Below are 24,716 nucleotides of genomic sequence, written 5' to 3'. Positions count from 1 at the left end.
CAAGAAGTTAGTTCCTGCTCTTCACTGGCCGTTTCCTGTAATCGTACAGTGTTGTGAGACGGAGAAAGCCATGTGTGTCGATGCAAAGGTAAATTTAGCGTCCCGAAAATATATTTGAGAGAGTCGGGGCAGAGGATGGGATGGTTATTCACAGGTATTGTGCACGTAGATGAGACGCAGGCCGGCCCAAACAGCATCGCGGCCTAACCCTTGTCTCAACGTTGACGGGCGATGGTTATAGTGGCACGTTGCTTTGGTTTGGTCCGGTTTGTTGACGAGACGAGGGAGTCCAACAGTCATTCAATGGTCGGTAGTTAGATGACAGAGAAGAAAGCGGTGAACACAACCCGTCCACTTTACTGGATATAATTACAATTCCATGTTTTATCGTCAAGTGTAATTGGCAAGAGGTTTTTTTTGTATCGCTAGCAGAGGAAGCTAATGCTAACTGAGGGGTTGTGAGGAGACTGCGAGCCGGCCAGACAGCATCTCTCCTCACCAGCATCCATACCAGCACCCACTACAGCTAAACTGCTGTCCTCAACTAATATTGCTTATATAATCGATACTGTTCTAGCCTATATGCTTTATTGTTTCAGTTGTATTGGTTACTTGGGTCATGTATGCTAGATTTCAGTGACTTAGTAAACAAAAGGCAGACGTTTGTAATACGAGTGAATGTGTGTTACACGTTATTGTTGGGATATCTGTTGAAGTTCTGGGACTAGTTCAGTGATTGGACTCTGTAAACGTGACTTAACAGCCATTACAGTTGTATGAATCTTGCTTCGACGTGTACAACCAATGTCCCCATAGACTATTAAACGTATGAGTTGTTAAGAAGGCCAAGGAGCTGGTTGGAATTGACTCAATTGTGACTCGTTTGCAAAACCCATCGTTGGTTCTGTTTTTTTTACACAGGCATCCCAGTCCGTGGTATTGGAAGATACAAATTAACCTTAAGTTACGGAAGGGGCTGAAGAAGCCTGTCACCGTTTGGTAAGTACATTTGGAGTCAAACTGTTGACTGCCTCAATATTATTTTAGCAATTTAAATGTTTATTAATGTCAGGTCTCTATTGGTTGTGTGCTCCCAGTTCTTTGCATTAGTTCTGGGGGAACACCGAAGAGGGTTGGTCGTGTGATCATTCATCTCCCCTCGACTAAGAGGGTCTTTTTGGTCGTGCCCATCTCCCCGGGTGGAGAGGGGGCACCATGGCGGATCCCATCATGGACTTGTTTGAGGACACCCCCTTGTTTAACCTGGACGCTCTTCCGGAAGACTCCTTCTCCCAGGGCTCCTCTGACCCTGTGGAGGAGGCCCTGAAACTGGCCCTGGGGCAGGTTGACCCCCCCGCCGACACGGAGCCCAGCCCGGAGCTCACCGTCACCCCTGGCCTCGGCCTGACCGTAGCGGCGCCCGTTCCTCTCCTGGAGCCGGTGCCTGTCGCCCCCGCCCCCGTTCAGCACCAGACTGTCCAGTTGGCCCTCCAACCCACAGTTTCCATGGCGACCACCACCACCACGACCACGACGTACCGCTCCCCGGTACCGGCGGTGCAGGTGCAGACGCCGGTGGCGAGCACGGCGGGGGCCACCACCGTGCTGCTGAGCTCTCCGATGACGATGCAGACCACCACGGCCGGCGCCACAGTGGGCACCACCACGCAGCAGCAGCTCACTCAGTTCGCCCACCAGCTCACGCCCCAGCAGCTCGCCGCCATCACGCAGCAGGCGGGGGGGAAGATCGTAATCCTCAAGGGGCCCCAGGGCCAGGCCCAGGTGCTGCAGACCGTGTCCGGGGGCGCCGGCGGGGGCAAGGTGATCCGCCTGGTGTCCGGCACGCAACTGCGGCCCGGCATGTCCATCCTGCAGGGGGGCACGGTGCTGAACCAGGCCGGGCAGGCGCAGCTCAAGGTGGGTTCTGCCGGGGTACAGAGGCTGATGCAGATGCCCGACGGATCCCTCAAACAGGTCCTACTCACCTCCATGCCCCAGCAGGTGCAGCAGCCGCAGAGCCAGCAGGTGCAAGTGCAGCTAGCACAAGGACAGACCCAAGTTCAAATCCAACCTCAAGTCCAGATCCAGCCCGCCATCCAGGGCCAGGTCAGCTCAGCCTCCACGGCCGCCCGGCCGCAGGGGGTCACACTGACCACGGTCCCCCAGCAGGTGAGACCACCACACCTATCCCCACCCACGCAGGGCCCCTTGTCTAGTTTAGTCCTACTTCGGTGCTCGACATCGTGTCCCATGTCTCGTCTGGGGGCAGGATGGCCTAGTGGATGTGGGGGTTGACTCCCAGCTATAAGCTTCTGGGTTCGGAACGCAACATCCACAGTCTACGTGATCGCATCCAAGGGCAAGAGGCCCTAACCCCTTACCTGTTAAAAGATACACGTCTAAATCACCATCAGTCCCGTCGCTCTACTTCTACTGTCCCCTAATGTCTCCTTCAGTTTATCAATAAGCACTGTTTTATCTTCTCTTTAGATCATAGCCTCCACTAAATGTCCATCTTTTCCCTGTCTCTCCCAGGGCGGTGAAGCGAAGCGCATCACCCTGGTGCTCCAGCAGCCCTCCCAGGCCGGCACCAACACCACGCAGGCCCAGACGGTGAGCGTGGCGGGCGTCACCGCCCAGCAGGGCCAGACCAGGCTGGTACTGGGGCAGCTCCCCGGGGGGAAACTGGTGCTCCAGGGGGGGCAGCTGGCCGCCCTGACCCAGGCCCGGGCAGTGGGCCAGGCGGGCGGGCAGCCCAAGGTGCTCACCATCCAGCTGCAGGTGCAGCAGCAGCCCAACGCGCAGGGGGGAGTTAAGGTGAGGACGGACATACCCTTGTGACCCTTGTGTAATGATGAAATAAAACCATGGGAAAATTGATAATACAATTCTAAAAGAAGGAAAATACAACAACAGTTAGCCAGAACACTGATTAAAATTATTTAAGATTGAATATTTGGAATTACATTTAACTAAAAGAAAGGATTTGCAATCTATATTTTTTATTTTGTGATATTATATATATTTTTTAATCTGAACAAATTTTGTCGTCTTTTTTATTGCGATCGTGCTAACCTCAAGAAATGGCTTTGGGTTTTTAGGAAGCTACTTTAGGAAGTATTTTGACATCTCGCACTTTGCGTGCCATTCTTAAACCCGTCCAACGAGATGACTAGAATGACTGACTGTGCTTCTTATCAAGCTATGATCAGTAGTTCCCTCCACGTGTTCAGCCGTTACTATATACCTGATGAGGTGTGATGTGATGATCCATCGGTTCTGTGCCCTTGTGTTCCTGCAGTACCAGCTGGTTTCTGGAGGGACCCCGGGCAGCCCCCAGATGCTCCAGATCACCCAGGGCCAGGGGGGACAGAGAGTCGCCCTGCCGCTCAAGATGCTGCTGCAGCCACAGGTGAGCTGACACTGGGCTGGGGGGGGGAGTGACAGCTGCTCTGGCCTAACCGAGAGCAGCTTTACTCCCCATTCCTGGGGATCGCCATCCTTTCAATGTTGTGAATTGTGTTGAATGAAGATGTTTAAGTACTTTGAAATGGTGTCGTCTCAGACTCCCAAGCAGGCTAAACCACTTCCCAACCTTTCACACATCACTCTCGCTCGTTTGCAATAATTATTTGCGGCAGAAGGCATGGAGACGGATCAGATGTTAAGTCTGCCTCATCTCCTTATTAATATCAGTGGGGCTAGGATGGTCGCGTGGCTTTAGGGATCGACCCCGTGCTGTAAGGCACTGTGTTTGATCCGCACGTCCGTAGCCTAACGCTTTAGCCTCACCCCTGTAGCCGTTTCTGGATTCCATCCCAATCACTTAAGGCAAAAATGTCCGCTGAAGGACTTGAGACTAACGGTGGGGTGTGGACTCAGAAGTGCGTTTACATCACAACAATCTCTCTGATCCATTCCCACTGCACCCCACCCCGATACGAGGGGTGCTCCTAATCACCATGGCTCTGTTTGTCCAGACGAGCGCGGCCTCCTCGGCGGGCGGCACCGTCTCGGTGGTGAAGGTCATCAACACGTCGGCCGCCGGCTCGGCCGCCACCACCACCACCACCAGCGGCGGCCTGGGCGTGAGCGGCCTGGGCGGCCAGGCCATCCGCATCACCAAGGCCAGCGGGGAGACGGTGACGGTGCGGCGCGTGGAGACGCTCTGCAAGCAGGAGAAGGCCAACCGCATCGTGGCGGAGGCCATCGCCCGGGCCAAGGCGCGCGGCGAGAAGAACCTGCCCCGCGTCCTCAACCAGGACGAGCTGCCGGCCAGCCACGCCGCCGCCGAGCTGGGGGGCACCGTCACCGTGGTGACCACCGCCGCCAAGAAGAAGTCGGGCGGGAGCAAGAAGAAGAGCCCGGCGGGGGGCGGGGCCGCGGGGGGCCACAAGGGCGGGGTGGGCGGCGACAAGAAGGGGAAGCCCAAGGTGGCGGGCGGCACGGGCATGGCCGCCGTGGGACCCCTGGGTGGCTCCAGCAAGAGCAAGAGCAAGGCCAAGACCAAGTAAGCTGCTGCTCCCTGCGGGGGACCCCCCCCGTCTCAGTTTGTTATCAGAGCACTTTAATGCATTTCAAAAGCATAAGGCTGGGCGATGTGATATCGTGATATCGGACTAGATAGCATCTTAGGGTTGGATAATGTGATGTTTTGATACTGAGGGGCGACTTGGGTCGGTGGTGTAGGCCTGATCGCTCTCCGTCTGTCCCACAGCACCATCACTCTGGTGGGCACGAAAAAGCGGAAGAGGAACGCGTCCTCGGACCACTCTGATGGAGAGCTGAGCCCCGCCTCCCCCACGCCCATGGAGGAGGACATAGCAACGGTACGCACACGCACACACTCTGTACGGAGGGTCAGACCAGTGGCTAGGAGTCCCAGACGAAAGGCTCTTGGTTCAAACCCCAACGGCCACACTTTCCCACAAAAAAACGCCATTTTTATTGGAAACTGTTATGTTTGGGTCTTACAAAGGGTTTGGTGAACTTCTGTGTTATCTTTGACTAAAATGTGTAACGTTATTAAGCGGGAGAAATTATTGTATTGTCTGCGCATCAGAGCTGGAGCGCGAGTGGAGTGGGGTTTGACAGCGTCTGACCACGCCTCTACCACCGGCTACCCCCATGTGTCTACCTCTAAAAGCTTCACCACTACTCTGAAGGCATTTATTTAAACGCGTAAGCCGAAGTCCTCCTGCAGAAAACGATCTTACCTACTCGCCCTTTAACCCCGGCTGTCCCACCCCCGCCACACAGAGGCGCTCCAACCGCGTGGTCAAGCGGAAGAAGTACACAGAGGACCTGGACATCAAGATCACAGACGACGAGGACGAGCAGGAGGACGTCGACATCACCACGACGACTACCGCCGTGGCCTCCATCAGTGGTGGTGCTGGTGGTGGTGGTGGTGGTGGCGGCGGCGGAGGCAGCAGCAGGAACGCCGCTCAGCTGATGGCCCAGCAGCTGAAACAACAGACAGTGGAGCTGGACGCCGACGGCCAACCCAGCATGCAGTTCTTTGTGGTGAGCTGTTGCGTACTTAAATGCTGTGACAGCAGGGTTTGGTTTTTCCATTAGTGGTTGCCTGGTTAAATGTACCAAAGCGATATTGATTATTTTGCCAACGCGTCTCTGTCTCTGAGCGTGGAACAGAACAGATTCAGTTATTCATTAGGGCATTGACGCATGTGGATAGCAGCAGACGTCTTCTCTGATTGGCTAGATAGCTACAGTTTGCTCTCTTCATGTGTACATTTTTGATTGGCTAGATATATACACCATCAGCCAATGCTCATTAGATCTTTATTTGTGACACTAACAACAGAGGGGATGTTTGCGATGGTTGGACTAGCGATTTAAAGGAAGGGTGTGTACGGTTGCAGCATGTGGATTGTAGTGTTTAAAACACTGTACTGACAATTTCACAGGAAAACCCAAGCGAGGAAGATGCAGCCATTGTGGACAAAGTTCTCTCCATGAGGTCAACCAGGAAAGAGGTAGATTTCATATTGTCTACATCTTGAGGACCAACTCTAAACCCCCACAAAAATCTGTCTCAGTATGATTGTGGGTAAAAGCTTTGCTAAATAAATGCCTCCTTTTTCATTACTTTTAGGTCTCCCCGGGCCAATACATCATCATGGAAGAGTTTTTCGTTAAGTACAAGAACTAGTAAGTCTCGGTTGCTATGCCTTTTTTCTTTTATTATTATTATTATTATTTTTTGGTAAAAAAAAGAACTGAACTGTGAAAATGATTCTTATCTTATCCCATTGTACGTAATCCCCCTCTCTTTCTGTGTTTCTCCCTCTGTCCCCCTCTTAGCTCCTACCTGCACTGTGAATGGTCCACTCTGGAACAACTGGAGCGGGACAAACGGATCCACCAGAAGCTCAAGAGATTCAAGATCAAGTACACCCAGATGAGGAACCTCTTCCAGGAGGTGAGCAGGTCCAACCAGGTGGTTGTAAGACCCCCAGCCGAAAGGTGTTGGGTTCAATGTCTGCAGTCTACGTTGAGCGTAACCCCACCTGCCTCCTGTGTTCTAGGGTTTGATCTTAGCTCTGCAGCGTTTACCCCAACTTTTATAGAATTGTATGTTTGCGTTGATTGTTTGATAGGCCCATCCCAAAGTAGCTTTGGACAACAGCTCTAATCTGCTTAATGGCTAAGTGTGAAGTAATGTTCCGTAGTGATACGTCTGAATTCTCTACACGTCTGTTATGGGTAAAGACCCCTGATAAATGTGAAATATGAGACTAAATTGGAAATGCAATATTTTTTATGTGCAGTTGCTGAGATCTTTTCATGTGTGTGTGTGTAGGAGGAGGAAGCCTTCAACCCAGACTACATAGAGGCTGACCGGATTCTGGATGAGTCCCACAGTGTGGACAAGGACAACGGAGAGGTACGAGAGAGGGTCTACAAACTACATGCATACTCTGGACATTCTTTCACCAATGTCTTTATCTTTGAAAGATTTATTTTTATCAGCTGAGGTGTTTTATCTATATTTAGTACTTGTGAAAGACCAACTGTTTTGTAGGGGTGTCTTTTGTAAATGACAAAATTATCTAGTGTTCTTTTAAAGTTCACATGACGTGTCTAGGTGTTGGTAATATACAAAATGTTGGATCTCGTTTACCCTCGCTAACATTAACTGATGTTCTTTGCCAACAATCCCAGAATAATTTTAGATCTTGAGCAAAAGATGATTGTCTCCAAATCTGAAATGCAAAGAAGCTTGCTCTCCCTTCTGGCTTTATACACAAATATTGATTACCGCTCGGCAGGATCGGTTCGGTCCTCTCGAAGACTTGTAATGTCTGCATTAATCTTGTTCAAAAAGAGAACGATGATGCAGAGCACCTGCTCAGCGTTTGCCTGCTCATGTATTGATTGAAACTGTCTTGTGTCTCTGTGGCGCAACCTACTATTGCGCTCACCGCCGAGACAAACTGTCTGTACGATGTATCGTTCCCTCTGCCTATTTCAAATAACATTTCCATTGAATTGTATTTGTACAGCCCTCAATCACCATTACAGTCTCAAAGGGCTCAACAGGCCAAATATCAATGCCATTCACAATGCTTTGTTCATTAAAGGGTTTTTCGTGGCGGCATTAGAGCACATAGATATCTGCATTTCTGGTTGGCTAGATGTGTACAGGTCGCGGTTTGTTATTGGCTAAAATGACTTGGTCTAGGCCAAGTGTTTCGTTTGGCTAGATGAACGCTGCTCTTTTTGGTATAATGGCTTTGGGCATCTTTCTAATGTTTTATTGGTCGTGACCGTGGTTCTAGGTTGTGAGTAAGAAAAGCCCATAAGCAATGTGTGCATGTGTCTGTTGCAGCCGGTGGTGTACTACCTGGTGAAGTGGTTATCACTGCCCTACGAGGACGCCACCTGGGAGCTGAAGGAGGACGTGGATGAGGGCAAGGTGGAGGAGTTCAAGAAGATCCAGGACCGCCCCGCACGCCTCAAGAGAACCGTGAGTGGTGCTCTGGTTCTGTGGGGCCCACGCTGTTGTCAAGAACACTTTTAAGGCTCAACTGAAAGTGTGTGTGTGCACTCCTCTGCATGTATTTTACAACCTTTTTTAATATTTCTGAATTCGATTCAAAATGTTTTTGTATCGGTATCTGCGCTCTACACATCGTACGGCAGGCGTCCTGTAATGCTAACCCCTTCCCTATCAAACACCGTCAACCAACTTCCTGTTTCCCCTGTCCTCGTCCAATCAGCCGAGACCTCCGGCAGCCTCGTGGAAGAAGCTAGAGGAGTCCAAGGAGTATAACAGCGGGAACGTCCTGAGGGAGTACCAGCTGGAGGGGGTCAACTGGCTGCTCTTCAACTGGTACAACAGGTACTGGGCCATCACTTGCACCTCTCTCCGGTCACTGTCTTCAGCATACATAACCGTCTTTTTTTTTTTTTACTTTAATCCGGACCACATGGGATTGGATCTTTATTATATTTGTTATATTCATATTTACCCCGTTAAAGGATGACGATAACTTTGACCATTTAATATCCGTGTGAGGTTGACTGAAGGTCAGGCAGGGAGGCCACTCTGAGATCATGTGTACACAGCGCACAGTGTGGTTTATAGAAATCCACTGCATGGCCTGCATCGGGTGACCCATTCACTGGTCCTCACCGTGGGTCCGCTCCTCCCTGTCCTCCAGGCAGAACTGCATCCTGGCTGACGAGATGGGTCTGGGGAAGACCATCCAGTCCATCTCCCTGCTGTCGGAGGTGTTCGGTGCAGGCATCCAGGGCCCCTTCCTGGTGATCGCCCCGCTCTCCACCATCACCAACTGGGAGCGCGAGTTCGCCACCTGGACCGACATGAACGCCATTGTGTACCACGGCAGCCTGGCCAGCCGGCAGATGATCCAGCAGTACGAGATGTACTGCAAGGACGACAAGGTTTGTGTGTGTTAGGGGGTTCCAAGGGGGTTCTTGGGGTCACTATTCGGATCAAAAACGATTCCCGATTAAATGTAGTTTCTTACATACACACAAAGGCAAACCTAAGACAAAAGGAAGAACATTTGCCAGGTTTAGAATTCTTCTTCTCCCACAAAAGCATCTGCTAAATGCTTACACAGTAAAAGGGCTCAGTGAGTCCTTCATCGCTGTGATCCTATCGTTCATCACACCTCCCGTTACATATGGGAGACAATAACACAATAACACCCTCTCCCCCTCATGGGCTCTGTTCTCTCTCTCTCTACCCCTCGCAGGAGCACCTGATCCCGGGGGCGTACAAGTTTGACGCGCTGATCACCACCTTCGAGATGGTGCTGTCGGACTGCCCCGAGCTGCGAGAGATCTCCTGGCGCTGTGTGATCATCGACGAGGCCCATCGACTCAAGAACCGCAACTGCAAGCTACTGGACAGCCTGAAGATGCTGGACATGGTGAGGGCCGACACGCAGCTTCACTCTCGGTGACGGGGGTGTGCGCATCAGACGAGAGGTTCTGGGTTTGAGCGTCAGGCGAGAGGTCCTGGGTTTGAGCGTCAGGCGAGAGGTTCTGGTTCTCCGTGGCTCCTACCAGTAGGTTGATGGCCTCCTCTTGTATCCCTCCTCCCAGGAGCACAAGGTTCTGCTGACGGGAACTCCTCTGCAGAACACGGTGGAGGAGCTGTTCAGCCTGCTGCACTTCCTTGAGCCCGCCCAGTTCCCCTCCGAGACAGAGTTTCTCAAGGAGTTCGGAGACCTCAAGACGGAAGAGCAGGTGTGGAGGAGTTTGTGTTGCTGCCGGTCTTTTTCGCTCTAGCTATCTCCACCCTTTTGATAGGGAAAAATCTATTCTTTCTATTTTTCTGTCTCTCTTTTTGCTCTATTTCTGTTTCCATCTCTTCTCTTTTGTCTCCATCTCTTGTACTGTATCTCCTTGTCTGTGCTTGGTCACTCTCTCTCTGTCTCCATCTCACTGTATTGTTCTTCTTTCCTCTATTTCTTTCTCTCATGCCATCTCTCTTCAGGTTTCTTTCTCTCATTCTGGCTCGTTCTTCCTCCTCTCCATGCACACTCTCTCTCTCTCCCTCGCATGTTCCCACATACCAAACGCCTCTTTCTTCTGTTTGTGGTTCAGGTCCAGAAGCTGCAGTCCATCCTGAAGCCCATGATGCTACGGCGATTGAAGGAGGACGTGGAGAAGAACCTGGCTCCTAAACAGGAGACCATCATCGAGGTGAGCTCCGAGGGAACAGTCACACAGAACATCATGAGACAATACACAGATGTTGGTTGCAGAACTGAAACTATTGGTTTTTTGATTTTATTTGTCAGGATTTAAAAATAATTTGTAAGTGGAACATGAACATTATTTTCTTTTTATTGTTATGCCAAAAAATAATAATGAGATTTAGGCTTGTGTAACGAGCGATGACCTTGGCAATTAATAATTGTAACGGCCAGAGAATAACTCTTAGAGAAATCAATTGATTCTGACGTCCCTGGAATAAGAGACTCCTATTGTGTGTTCTTTCTCCCGGTTTATTCCTTTGGATATGGAGGGTTTTGCCCTTTTAGAGACGAGGGTTTTGCCCTTTTTTGCCCTCTTACGGTTATGGGTGGTTGTATAATGTGTTCTGTGAAGCCCTAACAGACTCGCTGTGATGTAGGTCAATCCAAATAGAATTAACTTGAATAGGCTAAAGAAAAAGGATGTGTTGCAACCCTTTTCAAAGCCAGAGTTGCTGCCATGTTTGTTGAGTTAAGTCCTTCTGCCTCCAGGTGGAGCTGACGGACGTCCAGAAGAAGTACTACCGGGCCATCCTGGAGAGGAACTTCACCTTCCTCAGTGTGGGCGTCAATAGCAACAGCAACGTGCCCAACCTGCTCAACACCATGATGGAGCTCCGCAAGTGCTGCAACCACCCCTACCTCATTAATGGTACGGCCCATTGCCTTTCCACCAACCTCTGCCTCAGTATCCGTACTGGCCATTTGAACTCTATTCCCACCGTTGCCCCCTCACCAATGGTAAGACCCCTTAAAGGGAAACCATCCCGTTTCCATGGTCTGACAGCTGATGTCCTTATTTAGAATCCGACCGGTGGAAAATCCTGCAGAGATGGGGTCAATGGTTCGACCTTTTTAGAGATTCTTTTGGAGAAAACAGAGTTTACTCTTATGTTTGAAAATAGCCCAGCCTTCTGAGAGCATCTTAACCTTCCATTCATGTACTTCAACCTGCAACTTTCCCCCATAAGCCCTCCTGTTACTAAAACAAGTGTACGCTTCAATACGTAACCGACCTGTGCGAGGATGATGAAGATAACCCCCCCCCCTACTGTCTGTGATCCCCAGGCGCGGAGGAGAAGATCGTGGCGGAGCTGCGGCAGGTGTACGACCCCATGGCCGCCGACTTCCACCTGCAGGCCCTGATCCGCTCGGCGGGCAAGCTGGTGCTGCTGGACAAGCTGCTGCCCCGGCTGAAGGCGGGCGGCCACAAGGTGCTCATCTTCTCCCAGATGGTGCGCTGCCTGGACATCCTGGAGGACTACCTCATCAACAAGAGGTACGCAGCGTGGCCGGAGAACCTGCTGTCTGATGCGGTTCTGATGTTTGTTTCTTGGTGAGGCCGCTCCTCATCCCGTAGTACCCTCACGGTCTGTCCAGAGGGGGTTCTGTGTATGTCTCGGAGTCCCAAGTGGTAGGTTCTGGAACATCTAGCGACCCAAAAGACAGTTTCAGTGTGAATGTGGGACACAAACAGTCACTCAGAAAAGAGTGCGCCAGAATTGGTGATCCGTTTGATCAATCTTAATACTACTACTACCGCAATATAATGCTATCCAAGTTGCATGTGAATTCTTTGTAAAGTGTGTACTAAGGCATTGGGGAGTGGGTAATGCGACCCGGTGTTCTGACGTTTGATACCTGTGTACCAGATACCTGTACGAGCGGATCGACGGCCGGGTGCGGGGTAACCTCCGGCAGGCGGCCATCGACCGCTTCAGTAAGCCCGACTCGGACCGCTTCGTCTTCCTGCTGTGTACGCGGGCCGGTGGCCTGGGCATCAACCTCACCGCCGCCGACACCTGCGTCATCTTCGACTCGGACTGGAACCCGCAGAACGACCTGCAGGTAGGGGCTTCCACCACACCTCGTCCTACGATGAGCTTTCAAGAGGACTACCTCGATGAGATGTATCTACTACCTCGATAAAGACTAGGCGAGGCACACTCAAAGGGCTTCACATAGAAACATAGTCGTACAATAAAATGAAATAATAAAATTGGATAGATACGTCAAAGAAAAATAATTGAAGTGCAATGTATTTAAGATTTTGCAGAATGCTTAAGCAAGCATGAAAGTCTGTTTAAATAAAAACGGACTCTAAAATGTCCCGTTCCTTCACAAGCTGCTGTTGCGGAGTTTGAACGCCACTGTGTCTCTCTGTCTCTCTCCCTCCATCTGTCTCCTTCTTCTAGGCCCAAGCGCGATGCCACCGTATCGGCCAGTCCAAGGCGGTCAAGGTGTACCGCCTGATCACCAGGAACTCGTACGAGCGGGAGATGCTGGACAAGGCCAGCCTGAAGCTGGGTCTGGACCGCGCCGTGCTGCAGAGCATGAGCGGCAGCAAGGAGGCCGGCCCCAACGGGGTAGGGGGTCTAACCACCGTCACCTAGGCAACCATGCTCCCCCACGTGCATGTATATATATACTGGAAACATAATGTAATTTATTTTGGGGGGATTAGTCAAGAGTTATGATAGCATAGATAAGACTTTGGTTAGCCTGGCATAGTTCTGAAGTTATTGGTTAGCCTAGCGTAGTTCAGCACAATCATCGGTGAGCCTAGCATATTGCAGAAACAGCAGAACCATTTAAAAGCTAACTTGTTTTGAACACTCGTCAGATTCCGCAGTTCTCCAAGAAGGAGATCGAGGACCTGCTGAGGAAGGGCGCGTACGCCGCCATCATGGACGAGAACGACGAGGGCAGCCGCTTCTGCGAGGAGGACATCGACCAGATCCTCCAGCGCCGCGCCACCACCATCACCATCGAGAGTGAGGGCAAGGGCTCCACCTTCTCCAAGGCCAGCTTCGTGGCCTCGGAGAACCGCAACGACATCGCCCTGGACGACCCGGAGTTCTGGCAGAAGTGGGCAAAGAAGGCCGACATCGACTTTGACTCCATGAACCGAAAGGTAACCATTGGATCTGGGTGTTGATGTCCACAGACCCCCCCCAGGTTTGGGGAAGGGTTGTTTAGTGGCTCTGGTGTTGAATTAAAATGTCGGCATCCTACCTGTGGGCATGCTGCTCCTTAATGAGCTGTGTCTGAATCCAGTCAGTGGTCGGCATCAACCAGATGGATAGAGTGAAAATATAGAATGGTCAACATCAAAATGGAAAGGATATTCTAAGGACCATTGCATTTTAATTTCAATGCTTTTAGGAAAACCTGCCGTTATGTTTTTGTCTTATCTAAATGATGCTTCTCCTTGGTTCCTTTGCCTTGGTACTCTCTCCCTCTCACTCCCCTCCAGAACACCCTCGTCATCGACACTCCCAGGGTCCGTAAGCAGACCCGCCAGTACTCCACCCTGCGGGGCGAGGGCGGAGAGCTGTCTGAGCCGGACAGCGACGACGAGTACCCGCCCGCCAACTCCCGGCAGTCCCGCTCGTCCCGGCGCTCGGAGCGCCACACCGGGAACGGCTATGGCCGCACAGACTGCTTCCGGGTGGAGAAGCACCTGCTCGTCTACGGGTGGGTGAACAACGCCCACACACAGGCATTTCATACGATTCTTTGATTTCAGGGTTAAAATAAGAGTTTTTAAATCTAGTCTAGCCGTTCTATGTAGTCCCAATTATGAAGTCCTTCTTTGGCCACTTTATAGTATACTCTGCACCAAAAGGAAATATTCATATTTCTTCTTTTGCTGTTGATGTTTGCTAAGTGCAGCACTTCCGTTTGTTCCGTTTTATTATTCAACATCTGACCTTATGGTGTTCTTTAAGCAGGAAATGGGAAGACACGTAATCCTAGAAACTTCTGTCCGAAGAATGCTACCAGTGTCGGATTCTGTTACTGATGCAGTCTAATGCCGACTGAAAAAGAATGTATAAATCATCTAAATCAATATATACGTTTAGAAATCCAGCCCAACTATTCCCTCCCTCCTCTTTCATTCACAACTATTCCTCGCTTATCTTCCCTCCATCCCTCATCCTTCTTAATCAGTTATTTTGTATTTACTGAGTCTGATCCGAGCCAAAGACATGTTTCTTCACATGGACCATTAAGTTGATCTTCCCTCCGCTGCCTCCAGGTGGGGGCGCTGGCGGGACATCCTGTCCCACGCACGGTGCAAGCGGCGTCTGGGCGAGCGGGACGTGGAGACCATCTGCCGCGTCATCCTGGTGTTCTGCCTGCTGCATTACCGCGGCGACGAGAACATCAAGAGCTTCATCTGGGAGCTCATCACGCCGGCCGAGAACGGACGAGAGCCCCAGACCCTGCTCAACCACTCTGGTAAGAGGACATGTGTGCACGCACACACTGCTCAACCACTCTGGAAGAAGGACATACATGCACGCACACACTGCTCAACCACTCTGGTAGAAGGACATACATGCACGCACACACTGCTCAACCACTCTGGAAGAAGGACATACACGCACGCACACACTGCTCAACCACTCTGGAAGAAGGACATACATGCACGCACACACTGCTCAACCACTCTGGTAGAAGGACATACACGCACACACACACTGCTCAACCACTCTGGTAGAAGGACATACACGCACGCACACACTGCTCAACCACTCTGGTAGGAGGACATACACGCACGCACACACTGCTCAACCACTCTGGAAGAAGGACAGACATACACGCACGCACACACTGCTCAACCACTCTGGTAGAAGGACATACACGCACACACACACTGCTCAACCACTCTGGTAGAAGGACATACACGCACGCACACACTGCTCAACCACTCTGGAAGAAGGACATACACGCACGCACACACTGCTCAACCACTCTGGCAGGGACACACACGCACGAACGCACGCAAACTCACACACACCGCTCCACCACTCTGGTAGTGTGGCATAAATAAACGCACTGGCCAAACACTGGTAGAGAAACATGACAAGCTAACCCAAATATGTTGATTAAACTAAACCAGTAGTAGACCCACGTTCTCTAATTGATCCTGAACAGAGCCATCAAGCAGTTTCAGGTTTGGTGTTTTATCTCTATGGTTCTGTATGGAAATGTATGCGTAACACGTGAAGGTGTCCCCTTCTCCACTGATCCAGTCGGTTAACGCGGTGGTGTCTCCCCCAGGTCTGTCCATCCCGGTCCCTCGCGGCCGGAAGGGGAAGAGGGTGAAGGCCCAGAGCACCTTCGACGTGCAGAAGGTGGAGTGGATCCGCAAGTACAACCCTGACACCCTGCTGCTGGACGACAGCTACCGCAAGCACCTCAAGCACCAGTGTAACAAGTCAGTACCAGCCCCCCTCCACAGCACGCACGCACACGCATCATGATGCACTCATGAGCTCATCATATCACCAGTGTAACAAGTCAGTACCAGCCCACCTCCACAGCACGCACGCACACGCATCATGATGCACTCATGAGCTCATCATATCAACATGCTCATAACACAGTAGCACACCACACACTCACTCAGAACACACATGCTCATCACACACACTCATCACACACACGCTCAACTCACACAGACAAGACACACGGCTAACAAAAACGCTCATGCGTAGAAGTTCGAGTAGAAGTTCATGAAACGGAGAAGCCCCTCTTTCCTCCTGAATGGGAACCATTGATCGCAAAGTGCTCCGGGTGGTCATGTCGACCAGAGGAGAGAGTAGTGCCCAAGTACTGCTTTACTTAACCTTCCCCTTCCCCTCCTCTTGTCTTCTCCTACCTCCTCCTCCTGTCCTCTCCTCTATCCTCCTCCTGTGCTCTCCTACCTACCTCCAGGGTGCTGCTCCGTGTGAGGATGCTGTACTACCTGAAACAGGAAGTCATCGGGGGGCAGGCGGACGCTGTCCTTAAAGGAGGAGATTACAGGTAACCCCACACATCAGCCTTCACCTCCTTATCAAACGTTCAGTAAGAACTCTTCAGTGTTGAAAGTAAAGTTAAAAACAATTTCAATTTGATCAAATGTAAAATATTACTTCTTGGGCCAAAAAGTGGAGACCCGTGTTTTGATTCTCGTCTATGGTGGAGAAGGAATTGGGGGAAGAAACGTTGGCTTTGACTCTCTGAAGTCCAGATTGAACTGCAACTTCAGATTGATGTTGAAGGACCAGAGACGTCGGAGAACCCGATGCAGTCGTTTATTCATAATATTATCTCAAACAAATCCGTCGCGTTCTCCGACGTCTCTGGTTCCTCCACTTCCACATCAATCTGAAGTAAACTGAACTGCGACATGGAGGAGAAAGGGATTGTTGCCCGCGATTGTGGACTGCGATTGTCTTTTTGCTGTGCAAAAAAAGCAAATCATTCGCTGTGGACGGTTTTAGTTTACTCCTCTGCTCCTGAATAACATCTCCAGCACCGGAGAAGTCTCACTCGCAATCGCAAAACCCGTGACCGACCCACGCTGTTCAGGCGTCCCACCTGACCAGCACCTGTGTCCGACACAGTATCTATTTCCCCCTCCATTTCATTGAAATTGTGCGGTTTATTCGTCGGGTACCCGAACCTGTGCAGAACTCTGGCCGAGATATCCCCCACTACGAGTCTTTCCTTGTTGTGGAAGTTCCAGAGATGTCCGAGAACCCGACGCAGTTTTTAATTCAGAATATCAACCGGAGGCGCACACAGCTTTTGGCTGTGATATTATATATAATATATATTGTCGCTGATTGGCTGTTATGTTACGATCCTCAGGGAGTGAACGCTGATTGGCATTGTGGGAATTGTCATCTTCAATCCGCAAGCGCCAAAAGGTCACGGTCTGCCTTTTCTCGGTCAAGAAGGCACAAAATTTGAAATGTTACTATTCTACCAAAAGTATAACCCACTTTCAATACAGATTCACGGCTCCACCGGTGAAGTATCCCTTTAATCAAACGCCGTATCCTGAATCAGTGCTCGTGTCATAATGTATAACCTGATGCGTGTGCCGTCCTGTCTGGTGTGCGTCTCCAGGGACATGGACATCTGGATGCCAGACATGGAGCAGCAGGAGGTGCCGGCCGGCTGGTGGGACACGGCGGCGGACCGCTCCCTGCTGGTGGGGGTCTTCAAACACGGTGAGCAGGGGGGGGGTCGCCACATGGTCCTGGGTTCTGGGTAACGTGGTGAGAACCTCAGGCTGGCTGTGGGGGTCAACAGGAGGTCACGACACATGGCTCCATCAGTGACTACCGTTTTAAATGAATGAAAATGGTTCGTCGCAACCCGATGGGATTTTAATTGGAACCAATTGTGGTCTTTGTCGTTTCATTTCAACCAATCGCGTGGCGTCCCTTCCCTTCCCCAGGATATGAGATGTACACCACTATGCGGGCCGACCCCTGCTTCTGCTTCCTGGAGCGGGCCGGTCGCCCTGACGACAAGGCCATCGACGCGGAGCAGCACACCGGGGACGCCGAGATGGGGGAGGAGTGAGTGATTTCATTCTAGACCACGCCGGTCAACCGTCATCCTGGCCCCATGTGTTCCTCTGAAGTGATGTAGGCGCTGTCCAACATCCTACGGACCAGTAGCCTTGAGCCTTATTTTAAACGATTAGTAATTATTTAGAAATTGTTGTATGGGACGTATCGAAACCTGCTTGTCCCAGCACAAACCTGATTCCCAGCTGACTGTTTATTTGGTTTTGAGGTGGAGACTGTGGCTGTAACGGTTTGTGGTTGTCGGGGCTGTGTAAGCCCGTTACTCGCCCACTCTTGGCGTCTTGAGCGTACTGGGTCAAAGCGGATAAGGAGGTCAGAAGCGATGACGTTTGCGTTTGTTCTCCGCAGTGTTGACGATGACAAGTATTCAGAGGATCCAGAGTTCAAGCCCGCGGCGAGACACACTAAGGACATGTATGAGGAGGTGAGGCCATCGTCACTGTGGATCACTAGCCATCAAGTTATTTAGTCTTGCACGATGGACAAGAAACTATGAAGTTATTCAGTCTCGCACAATTACTACAAAACTATACTTAAATAAACAATGCAAGATACACATAGCTTATGCTAACACACTAGTATACCAATACCATTCATGACTAACTTGTTTATACAGAAACCTTTTGGGTAAACATGGGCTGATAAAAGTACCCCCCTCCCCCAGCACGACTCTCTCAACATGGACGACGAAGTCTCCGTGGACGACAAGGCCCCGCCCCCCGTGCCGCAGAGCTCGTCCAATCAGAGCGGCGCGTGCGAGTGGCCCACCAGCTCCACCCTGACGGCGCGGCTGCGGCGCCTCATCACGGCCTACCAGCGCAGCTACCGCCAGGAGCAGCTCAAGATGGAGGCGGAGGCCAAGGGGGACCGCCGCCGCCGCCGCTGCGAGCAGGCCAGCAAGCTGAAGGAGATCGCCCGGCAGGAGAGGCAGCAGAGGTAACGAGCCCCCCCCCCCTCCACAAACCCCTCTCCTGGGTTCAAAAGGGTTCAACCAATGCACAGCTAAAGACGGGTGTCCTGAGCGAATGCGTTCTTGACACGCGTTCTTGACACGCGTTCTTGACACGCGTTCTTGACACGCGTTCTTGACACGCGTCATTAGAGATGCAGGAGGAATGATGGAAAAATAAAAATGTCTGACTTGTGTTGAGTCATGAAAGACTTCCTTCTGAGTTTGTTTTCTCCCCTTTTGAGAACGTTTGGACAACATTTTTGTCCAAAGTGTCTAACAGTTATTCGATTTGAGATGGATGTCATTCATAAAGGTTCGGTGTTGTCCTCCAAAAGGCCTACCATCAGACCACAGGCATCAGCCTAATCCAGACAAACAGCCCCTGTTAATCCAAACAAACCCCTGTAAAACCTCAATCTCCATCCTCATGGCTTCTCCAGGTGGACGCGTCGGGAGGAGTGTGACTTCTACCGCGTGGTGTCCACCTTCGGCGTGGAGAAGATCCAGAAGGAGCCGGGCCTGCCCGAGGACCAGGACCCCCACTACGAATGGACCCGCTTCCGGAGCTTCGCCCGCCTGGACAAGAAGACGGACGAGAGCCTGGGCCGCTACTTCCGGGCCTTCGTGGCCATGTGCCGCCGGGTCTGCCACCTGAGGCCCGCACGCAGCGAGGGTGAGGAACCGTCGGTCGGTGGGGCTGGTTTCCACGGTTGGTTGCCGTGGTGTCACTTTAGAGATGCTGGAGGTGTCCGTCTGTGTGTCGAGAACTTCACGGGACGGTCAATTTTATGTTGGTTCCTTCCGGATTGGGCAAAAAATAAATGTAATTTCTGCATTAGGCCTTTTTCCAGGGTGATTATCCCATTATATGGAGTTCTCAAGAATATATGTTTATTCCTATTGAATGTCATCATTCGCAAAAATGACATCCCCCCCCCCCCCCCCCCCCCCCCCACCCCGCAGCATTATGATGAGTAAAGCCCATCCGATTGGTCACCTTAGAGACTCAAACGTGTTCCTCCTCTGTTTGCCCCCCAGAGCCGTCGGAGCTGTCCCAGTCGCTGGCGCCCATCACAGAGGAGCGAGCCTCCCGCACGCTGTACCGCATCAGCCTCCTGCGGCGGCTGCGGGAGCGCGTGCTGCCCCACTCCTCCCTGGAGGAGAGGCTGCTCCTGGCGCCGGCCGGCTCTGAGCTGCCCGCCTGGTGGATGAGCCCGGAACACGACCGGCAGCTCATGCTGGGCGCCTCGCTGCACGGCGTCAGCCGCACCGAGCTCTCCATCTACGCTGATACCCAGTTCAGCTTCAGCCAGGTGCACCAGGACTTCCTGATGACCCAGCAGAACCTGCCCCAGCCCCCCGCCACGCCCACCGCCGCTGCCGCCGCCGCGCCCCGGCCGGCCACGCCCCTCTCCACGCCCAAGTTGGAGGAAGGGGAGGAGCTTGGCGTGAAGGAAGAGGAAGAGGAGGTGGAGGTGGAGGTGGTGGCGGCGGCGGCGGCCGGCGTGGGGCCGATGGGGGCCCAGCTACAGAGCACTCCGCTCAGTCACCATGACGCCAAGAGCCGGGGCCGGAGCTGGGGCTTCAAGGGCGAGAGGAGCAGAGGGAGGAAAGCGGAGAGGAGAGCGGCGGAGGGAGGAGAGGAAGGCGGGCGCGGCTCAGACTCGGATTCAGACTCGGAGTCCGGCTCGTCTTCGTCGGAGCGCTCGGCGAGCAGCGACGACAGCGGGGAGAGCGACGGCGGAACAGGTAAAGCCTCGCGGACGCAGAGAAACGGCAGAATGTAGTCGCTTAGGTCGTTGGATTCAAATCTCATTTACACCCAACGGAAATATTAACGTTTCGTCCCTCTCCCAGCCCGTCTGAAGATGGAGGACGGCGACGAGAACAGCCTACTGTCCCTGAGTCAGTCCCAGGGAGAAGCCCCCCCTCCAGACCCCCTCCGAGTGGACTGGCCCAAGGTACCGCTGAGACCAGATCAGAACTCATCACAGTGGTTATGAACTCGGATGTAGCCAGATGAGACCCAATGCTTCTCTGACCCTCCCCCACGTGTTGTTGTGGTGCTCCCCCCCCCAAGGACCGCGTGCTGATCAACCGCCTGGACAGCCTGTGTACGCTGGTGCTGAGCGGCCAGTGGCCAGCAGGGCGGCGCTACATGTCGGAGGCCCAGCTCCCGCCGGGCTCGGAGGAGATGGCCGGCGACGAGCTCAACTTTGCGCGGCTGATGCGCAAGGCCAACAGCACCCCCGGCGCCCCCGGGGGGGCGGAGGGGGAGGACGGGGAGTTCACCGTCAAGCTGTTGAAGGTGAGGGAGGCGGAGGGGGAAGGGGAGGGAGGCGGAGGGGGAAGGGGAGGCAGTGCTCACAGAGCTGGTCTGGGTGTTGACGCTGATCCGGAAGTCTTGGCTCAGGATATAGTAGGGGGCTGTTAGTTGGAGTATGAAGTGTGCAAAATTCGCTTGTTTTTGGAAATTGTGTATCCTGTAGTGTATAAAATCAGCCACTTTTCCCCTACAAATCTGAATGGTGCTTGACCAGATTGTTATGTTAGAGAGGTTAGGAACATTTCCTAATATGGTCGGCTTGGTCGCCCTATACATCTTGCATTATAATGAACATACCTGATTGGCATCATTGAAAGGCAACGTACCACCGTGATGAATAGTTCCTTTTGGGTTAAAGTATACCTTATGTCTCTTCTACTACCAGGAGGAGGGTTTGAAACTGACCTTCTCCAAGCAGGCTCTGATGCCCAACGGCTCGGTCGCAGAGAGCAGCGGCGGCAGCAGTAGCCGCAAGAGACACAAGGAACCAGAGGTACATTTCAACTTGCTGTGCTGCACACGTGACCCTCTATTGACCAATGAGGTTTTGGCTTAAATGTGTTTTACCCAAATAAGGAATGCTGGTTCCATCGCCTCTGCAGACCAACAGGAAATTCCAAAGAGGGATGAAAAAATGGCTTCAAACTATATTGTGTGAAACTGAAATCTTATGAGGAAAATCTGTCCGATCGATCAACAAAACAATACGTTTAGTCATGTCACCGCAATCCGGAAGCCTGCGGAAACGCCACTAGTGGTCTGTCTGTAGTGCAGTTCCATACGAACGTGTAGAGACTGAGGTTCACAAGGTAGGCCCCGCTAAATAGTCTTAACTCGTTGTAGTTGTCAGACCCGGATGGACTGAACCAAGACCCAATGGAACGCACCCCTCGGCGCAGAGACCCGCCCACCTGGCTCAAGGAGAACCCTGATTATGAAGTGGAGGGAGACATGTTGGAGGTACTGTGACAACATCTCCACTTGTCTCCTTCTGCTCCATCATAATACATGATCTGCCTATCTGATGATTTGATCCTGATCTCCGGTATCTCTTTAGGGTTAGGCCGATTTTTTTATTAATGTCGTAATGTGTAAAAAAAAAACGTATATAAATGTAACCACTCAACCTTTGTCATTCGTTTGTGTCTTCAGCTTCTAGTAAACAGGAGCAAGAGGAAGAGGAGGAGGAGGAGGGCGGACAAGGCTCTGACCGGCAGTGAGAAGGTCAAGATCATTCACATGAGGACGGGCAAGAAGGTGAGAGCAGATTCACCATCACAGCGTTGTCGGTTTCTTATTAAAGCTCTGATACTTTCTACTACAGCGATAAACATTTTCCAACTTGTCAGACCCACAATTTTCAGTGATTTGTTGGCCCTTGAAAATTAAGTCGTGGGTTACCCTTATTTGAATTATTTGAACAATGCAGCTAAAACAAAATGCAGTAATCGGGCAATGATTTAGTGATCAGACCTGCACAGCTATTTAAAATAATTATAATTTTAGTTATATTCACGTTTCAAGTAAAAACATAAATATTTGTTGTAATGTATCTCAAGGAATCCAATATGACAGAATTAGAATTCAGTGGAAAGTGCCCCCTTTGGTGTAACAGTTGAATGGCAGTATGCAGTGGTGCTGATGTGAGTGTGTTGCTCTGTGTCTCCAGGTGGGGGCGTCCTTCTGCCCCATGCTGCAGGACCTGAGGGAATACCTGGAGGAGAACCTGGAACACGCTGTGGCCCCCGACTGGTCCGACACCGTCCGCAACTCTGTACGTACACCATCCCTCTTTAGTAAAGTGTAGTGAGAATGTAACCATGGTTGTAGCTATAATCTAGCTCTTGAGTAAGCTCCACCACTTCCACCGCTTAGGGCTGGGGAATTAATCAAATATTAATCGTGATTAAGATTTTTGGGTCAAACGATCTCCATACTAATATAATTGAGTTGAAGAAATTGCATAGCTGGATACATATTCTCACATTATATATATCCCACATTTTGTATTATTTTAAGGGGAAAATTGTAATTCTTGGGCGTGCACACCCCCTCACTGACCCCCGTCTCTCCTCTCTCAGGGCTTCCTTCCAGAGAGCCTGAGCGACCGCCTGCTGACCCAAGACTCGGACATCCCCAAGAGGGGCCGGCGGCGGCACCACCACCACCGCCACCATCGGCCGGCCGAACCCACCGTCACCGTGGTGACCAACCCGCTGCTCGGTGGAGTCGAGGAAGAGGAGGAGGAAGAGGAGGAGGAAGAAGAAGAGGTTGAGGAGGAAGAGGAAGAAGAAGAGGAGGAGGAGGAGACGCTGGTTTCGGACGGGGCCTACATGATGGACGAGGAGGACCTGGACAGCTCCCATCACTTCCTCACCAGCGCGGACTTTGACGTGAAGATGCAGGTGGGGACCTACGACAGCTCGGACCAAGAGGCCCTGCTTGACGACGTTGTCATGGTGCCCAAAGACTCTGACTCCTCCTCTAGCTCGGAGGATTGACCAATCAACACTCGCCCCACCCTTCCCCGCCCATGGACTCGGTCGCCCTTTTTCAACAAAAAAAAAATCATGTTACTATAGTCATTTCTTTTTATTTTATCATTAACTTCTGAAATTATGAATGAATGTGTGATTTGTTTCATGTAGGTTGTTGTTTCTTGTTTCGTCAGGAAAGTAGCAGCTTTGCATCCATAGGTTTTCTCTCTTCCTCTCCATCATTCAAAACTGTTCAGTCACGCCCACCTCGGACAAACCACACTGAGCGAGCACTACCCTCAATACAAGCTCTCTCTCGCTCTGTCTCTTTCGTCCTCTCTCTCTCCCCCGGCCCACTCACCGTTTGCATTCCCAGTCCCGACCCGTCGGGGACCACTCGCTGTGTAGAGAACCACGTCTCCTACCCCAGAACCTCAGCGCCGTCCCCCCGGCACGACAGCGCATCGATGGGGTGGAGGGACAGCCGCGTACTGAGCAGAGTCTACAGGCCCACTGAAGACCACCCCCAACCCGGACCGACAAGGACCCCTCCCCTCTTTGACAAGTCTCTTCCTCCCGGATCTGATCGTTTGGCGGCATCAGACTGTTGTGTCTTGAGTCCTGGAACTGCAAAGGGCTCCATCGTGTTGATGTACATTTGTTTTTTATTTCACTATCGGGGGGGGGGAAATGATGGAACTGTGTGTGGGAGGGGGGGTGTATTAGTTACTGATGCAGTGCAAGGAGGAGAATGTGGGCTGTATTGTACAACATAGAGCTGGTCTGTTGTGTGTGTGTGAAGACGACCTGCTACAAGTAATTATTCTTGTTTTATGATTTGACTTATCTATGTTATGAATAACAGCAATCTACAGTGAAAACTGTGTCACCTAGTGTGTATTTTTGTTAGATTTGTTTATGAATGAGAAGGAGCAATTTGTTTATGAATGAGGAGGAGCAATAAGGGAGAATTTGTTAACTTCTCTGTTTCCTGATGAAGCTCAGCGCTAGCAACTTACTACCAGTGTGGTCATGCTGTGGTCTATACAAAACACAACAGGTCTACTTGGCATATCCCACACTCATTCAGTTGTCTGTGAACTACTATATATTACAGTAGTTATTGTTGGGAGGCCAGGTGCAGGTGCAGATACAGGTATTGTTATTTATTGGCTCTCTGTAATATTACAACAGAAAGGGAAATGCGGTTTGCAAAAAATGTGAAGCGTTTTGCAGAAAAGAGTGGATCAAATTGAACATCAATATTTGCCCTCTGCGTGACGAGTGACGCTATTTCCCGAAATAAAGGAAACCGGAAGCAGT

The 24,716-nt window shown here is 51.5% G+C and overlaps 1 protein-coding gene across 4 annotated transcripts; it reads left to right on the top strand.

Moving 5' to 3' along the window:
• Positions 1 to 23,430, top strand: chd8 (chromodomain helicase DNA binding protein 8). 4 transcript variants are annotated; one of them, XM_056596057.1, is made up of 41 exons: positions 1 to 88; positions 922 to 999; positions 1,098 to 1,917; positions 2,002 to 2,169; positions 2,536 to 2,817; positions 3,302 to 3,412; positions 3,981 to 4,510; positions 4,718 to 4,829; positions 5,260 to 5,526; positions 5,931 to 5,999; positions 6,119 to 6,174; positions 6,328 to 6,445; positions 6,827 to 6,910; positions 7,856 to 7,993; positions 8,247 to 8,368; positions 8,691 to 8,934; positions 9,252 to 9,428; positions 9,604 to 9,747; positions 10,108 to 10,206; positions 10,752 to 10,911; positions 11,328 to 11,538; positions 11,912 to 12,107; positions 12,455 to 12,625; positions 12,883 to 13,173; positions 13,516 to 13,736; positions 14,302 to 14,504; positions 15,330 to 15,486; positions 15,987 to 16,076; positions 17,169 to 17,272; positions 17,503 to 17,626; positions 17,987 to 18,062; positions 18,303 to 18,574; positions 19,031 to 19,263; positions 19,629 to 20,339; positions 20,448 to 20,551; positions 20,671 to 20,898; positions 21,302 to 21,409; positions 21,760 to 21,876; positions 22,069 to 22,173; positions 22,586 to 22,690; positions 22,998 to 23,430. In XM_056596057.1, the coding sequence occupies exons 3-41, from the start codon at positions 1,216 to 1,218 to the stop codon at positions 23,415 to 23,417; spliced, it is 7,830 nt and encodes a 2,609-aa protein (XP_056452032.1). In that variant the 5' UTR covers positions 1 to 88; positions 922 to 999; positions 1,098 to 1,215; the 3' UTR covers positions 23,418 to 23,430. The 4 variants fall into 4 exon arrangements, with proteins under 4 accessions (XP_056452032.1, XP_056452031.1, XP_056452030.1 ...); XM_056596056.1 differs by having other exon boundaries at positions 1,999 to 2,169; XM_056596055.1 differs by having other exon boundaries at positions 1,098 to 2,169.
• Positions 23,431 to 24,716: the final 1,286 nt, after the last annotated feature.

This window comes from Gadus chalcogrammus, chromosome 8 (assembly GCF_026213295.1).
Source record: "Gadus chalcogrammus isolate NIFS_2021 chromosome 8, NIFS_Gcha_1.0, whole genome shotgun sequence".
NCBI classification, from domain to species: Eukaryota; Metazoa; Chordata; class Actinopteri; order Gadiformes; family Gadidae; genus Gadus; species Gadus chalcogrammus.
This window is presented reverse-complemented; position numbering and strand designations above follow the sequence as displayed.

Bases quoted from the DNA above. Each gene is read 5' to 3' on its own strand.
- chd8 (XM_056596055.1), top strand. From the start codon at position 1,216: ATGGCGGATCCCATCATGGACTTGTTTGAGGACACCCCCTTGTTTAAC. The intron at 6,175-6,327 runs GTAAGTCTCGGT...TCCCCCTCTTAG, and splicing joins TTCGTTAAGTACAAGAACTA to CTCCTACCTGCACTGTGAAT. The intron at 9,429-9,603 runs GTGAGGGCCGAC...CCCTCCTCCCAG, and splicing joins GCCTGAAGATGCTGGACATG to GAGCACAAGGTTCTGCTGAC.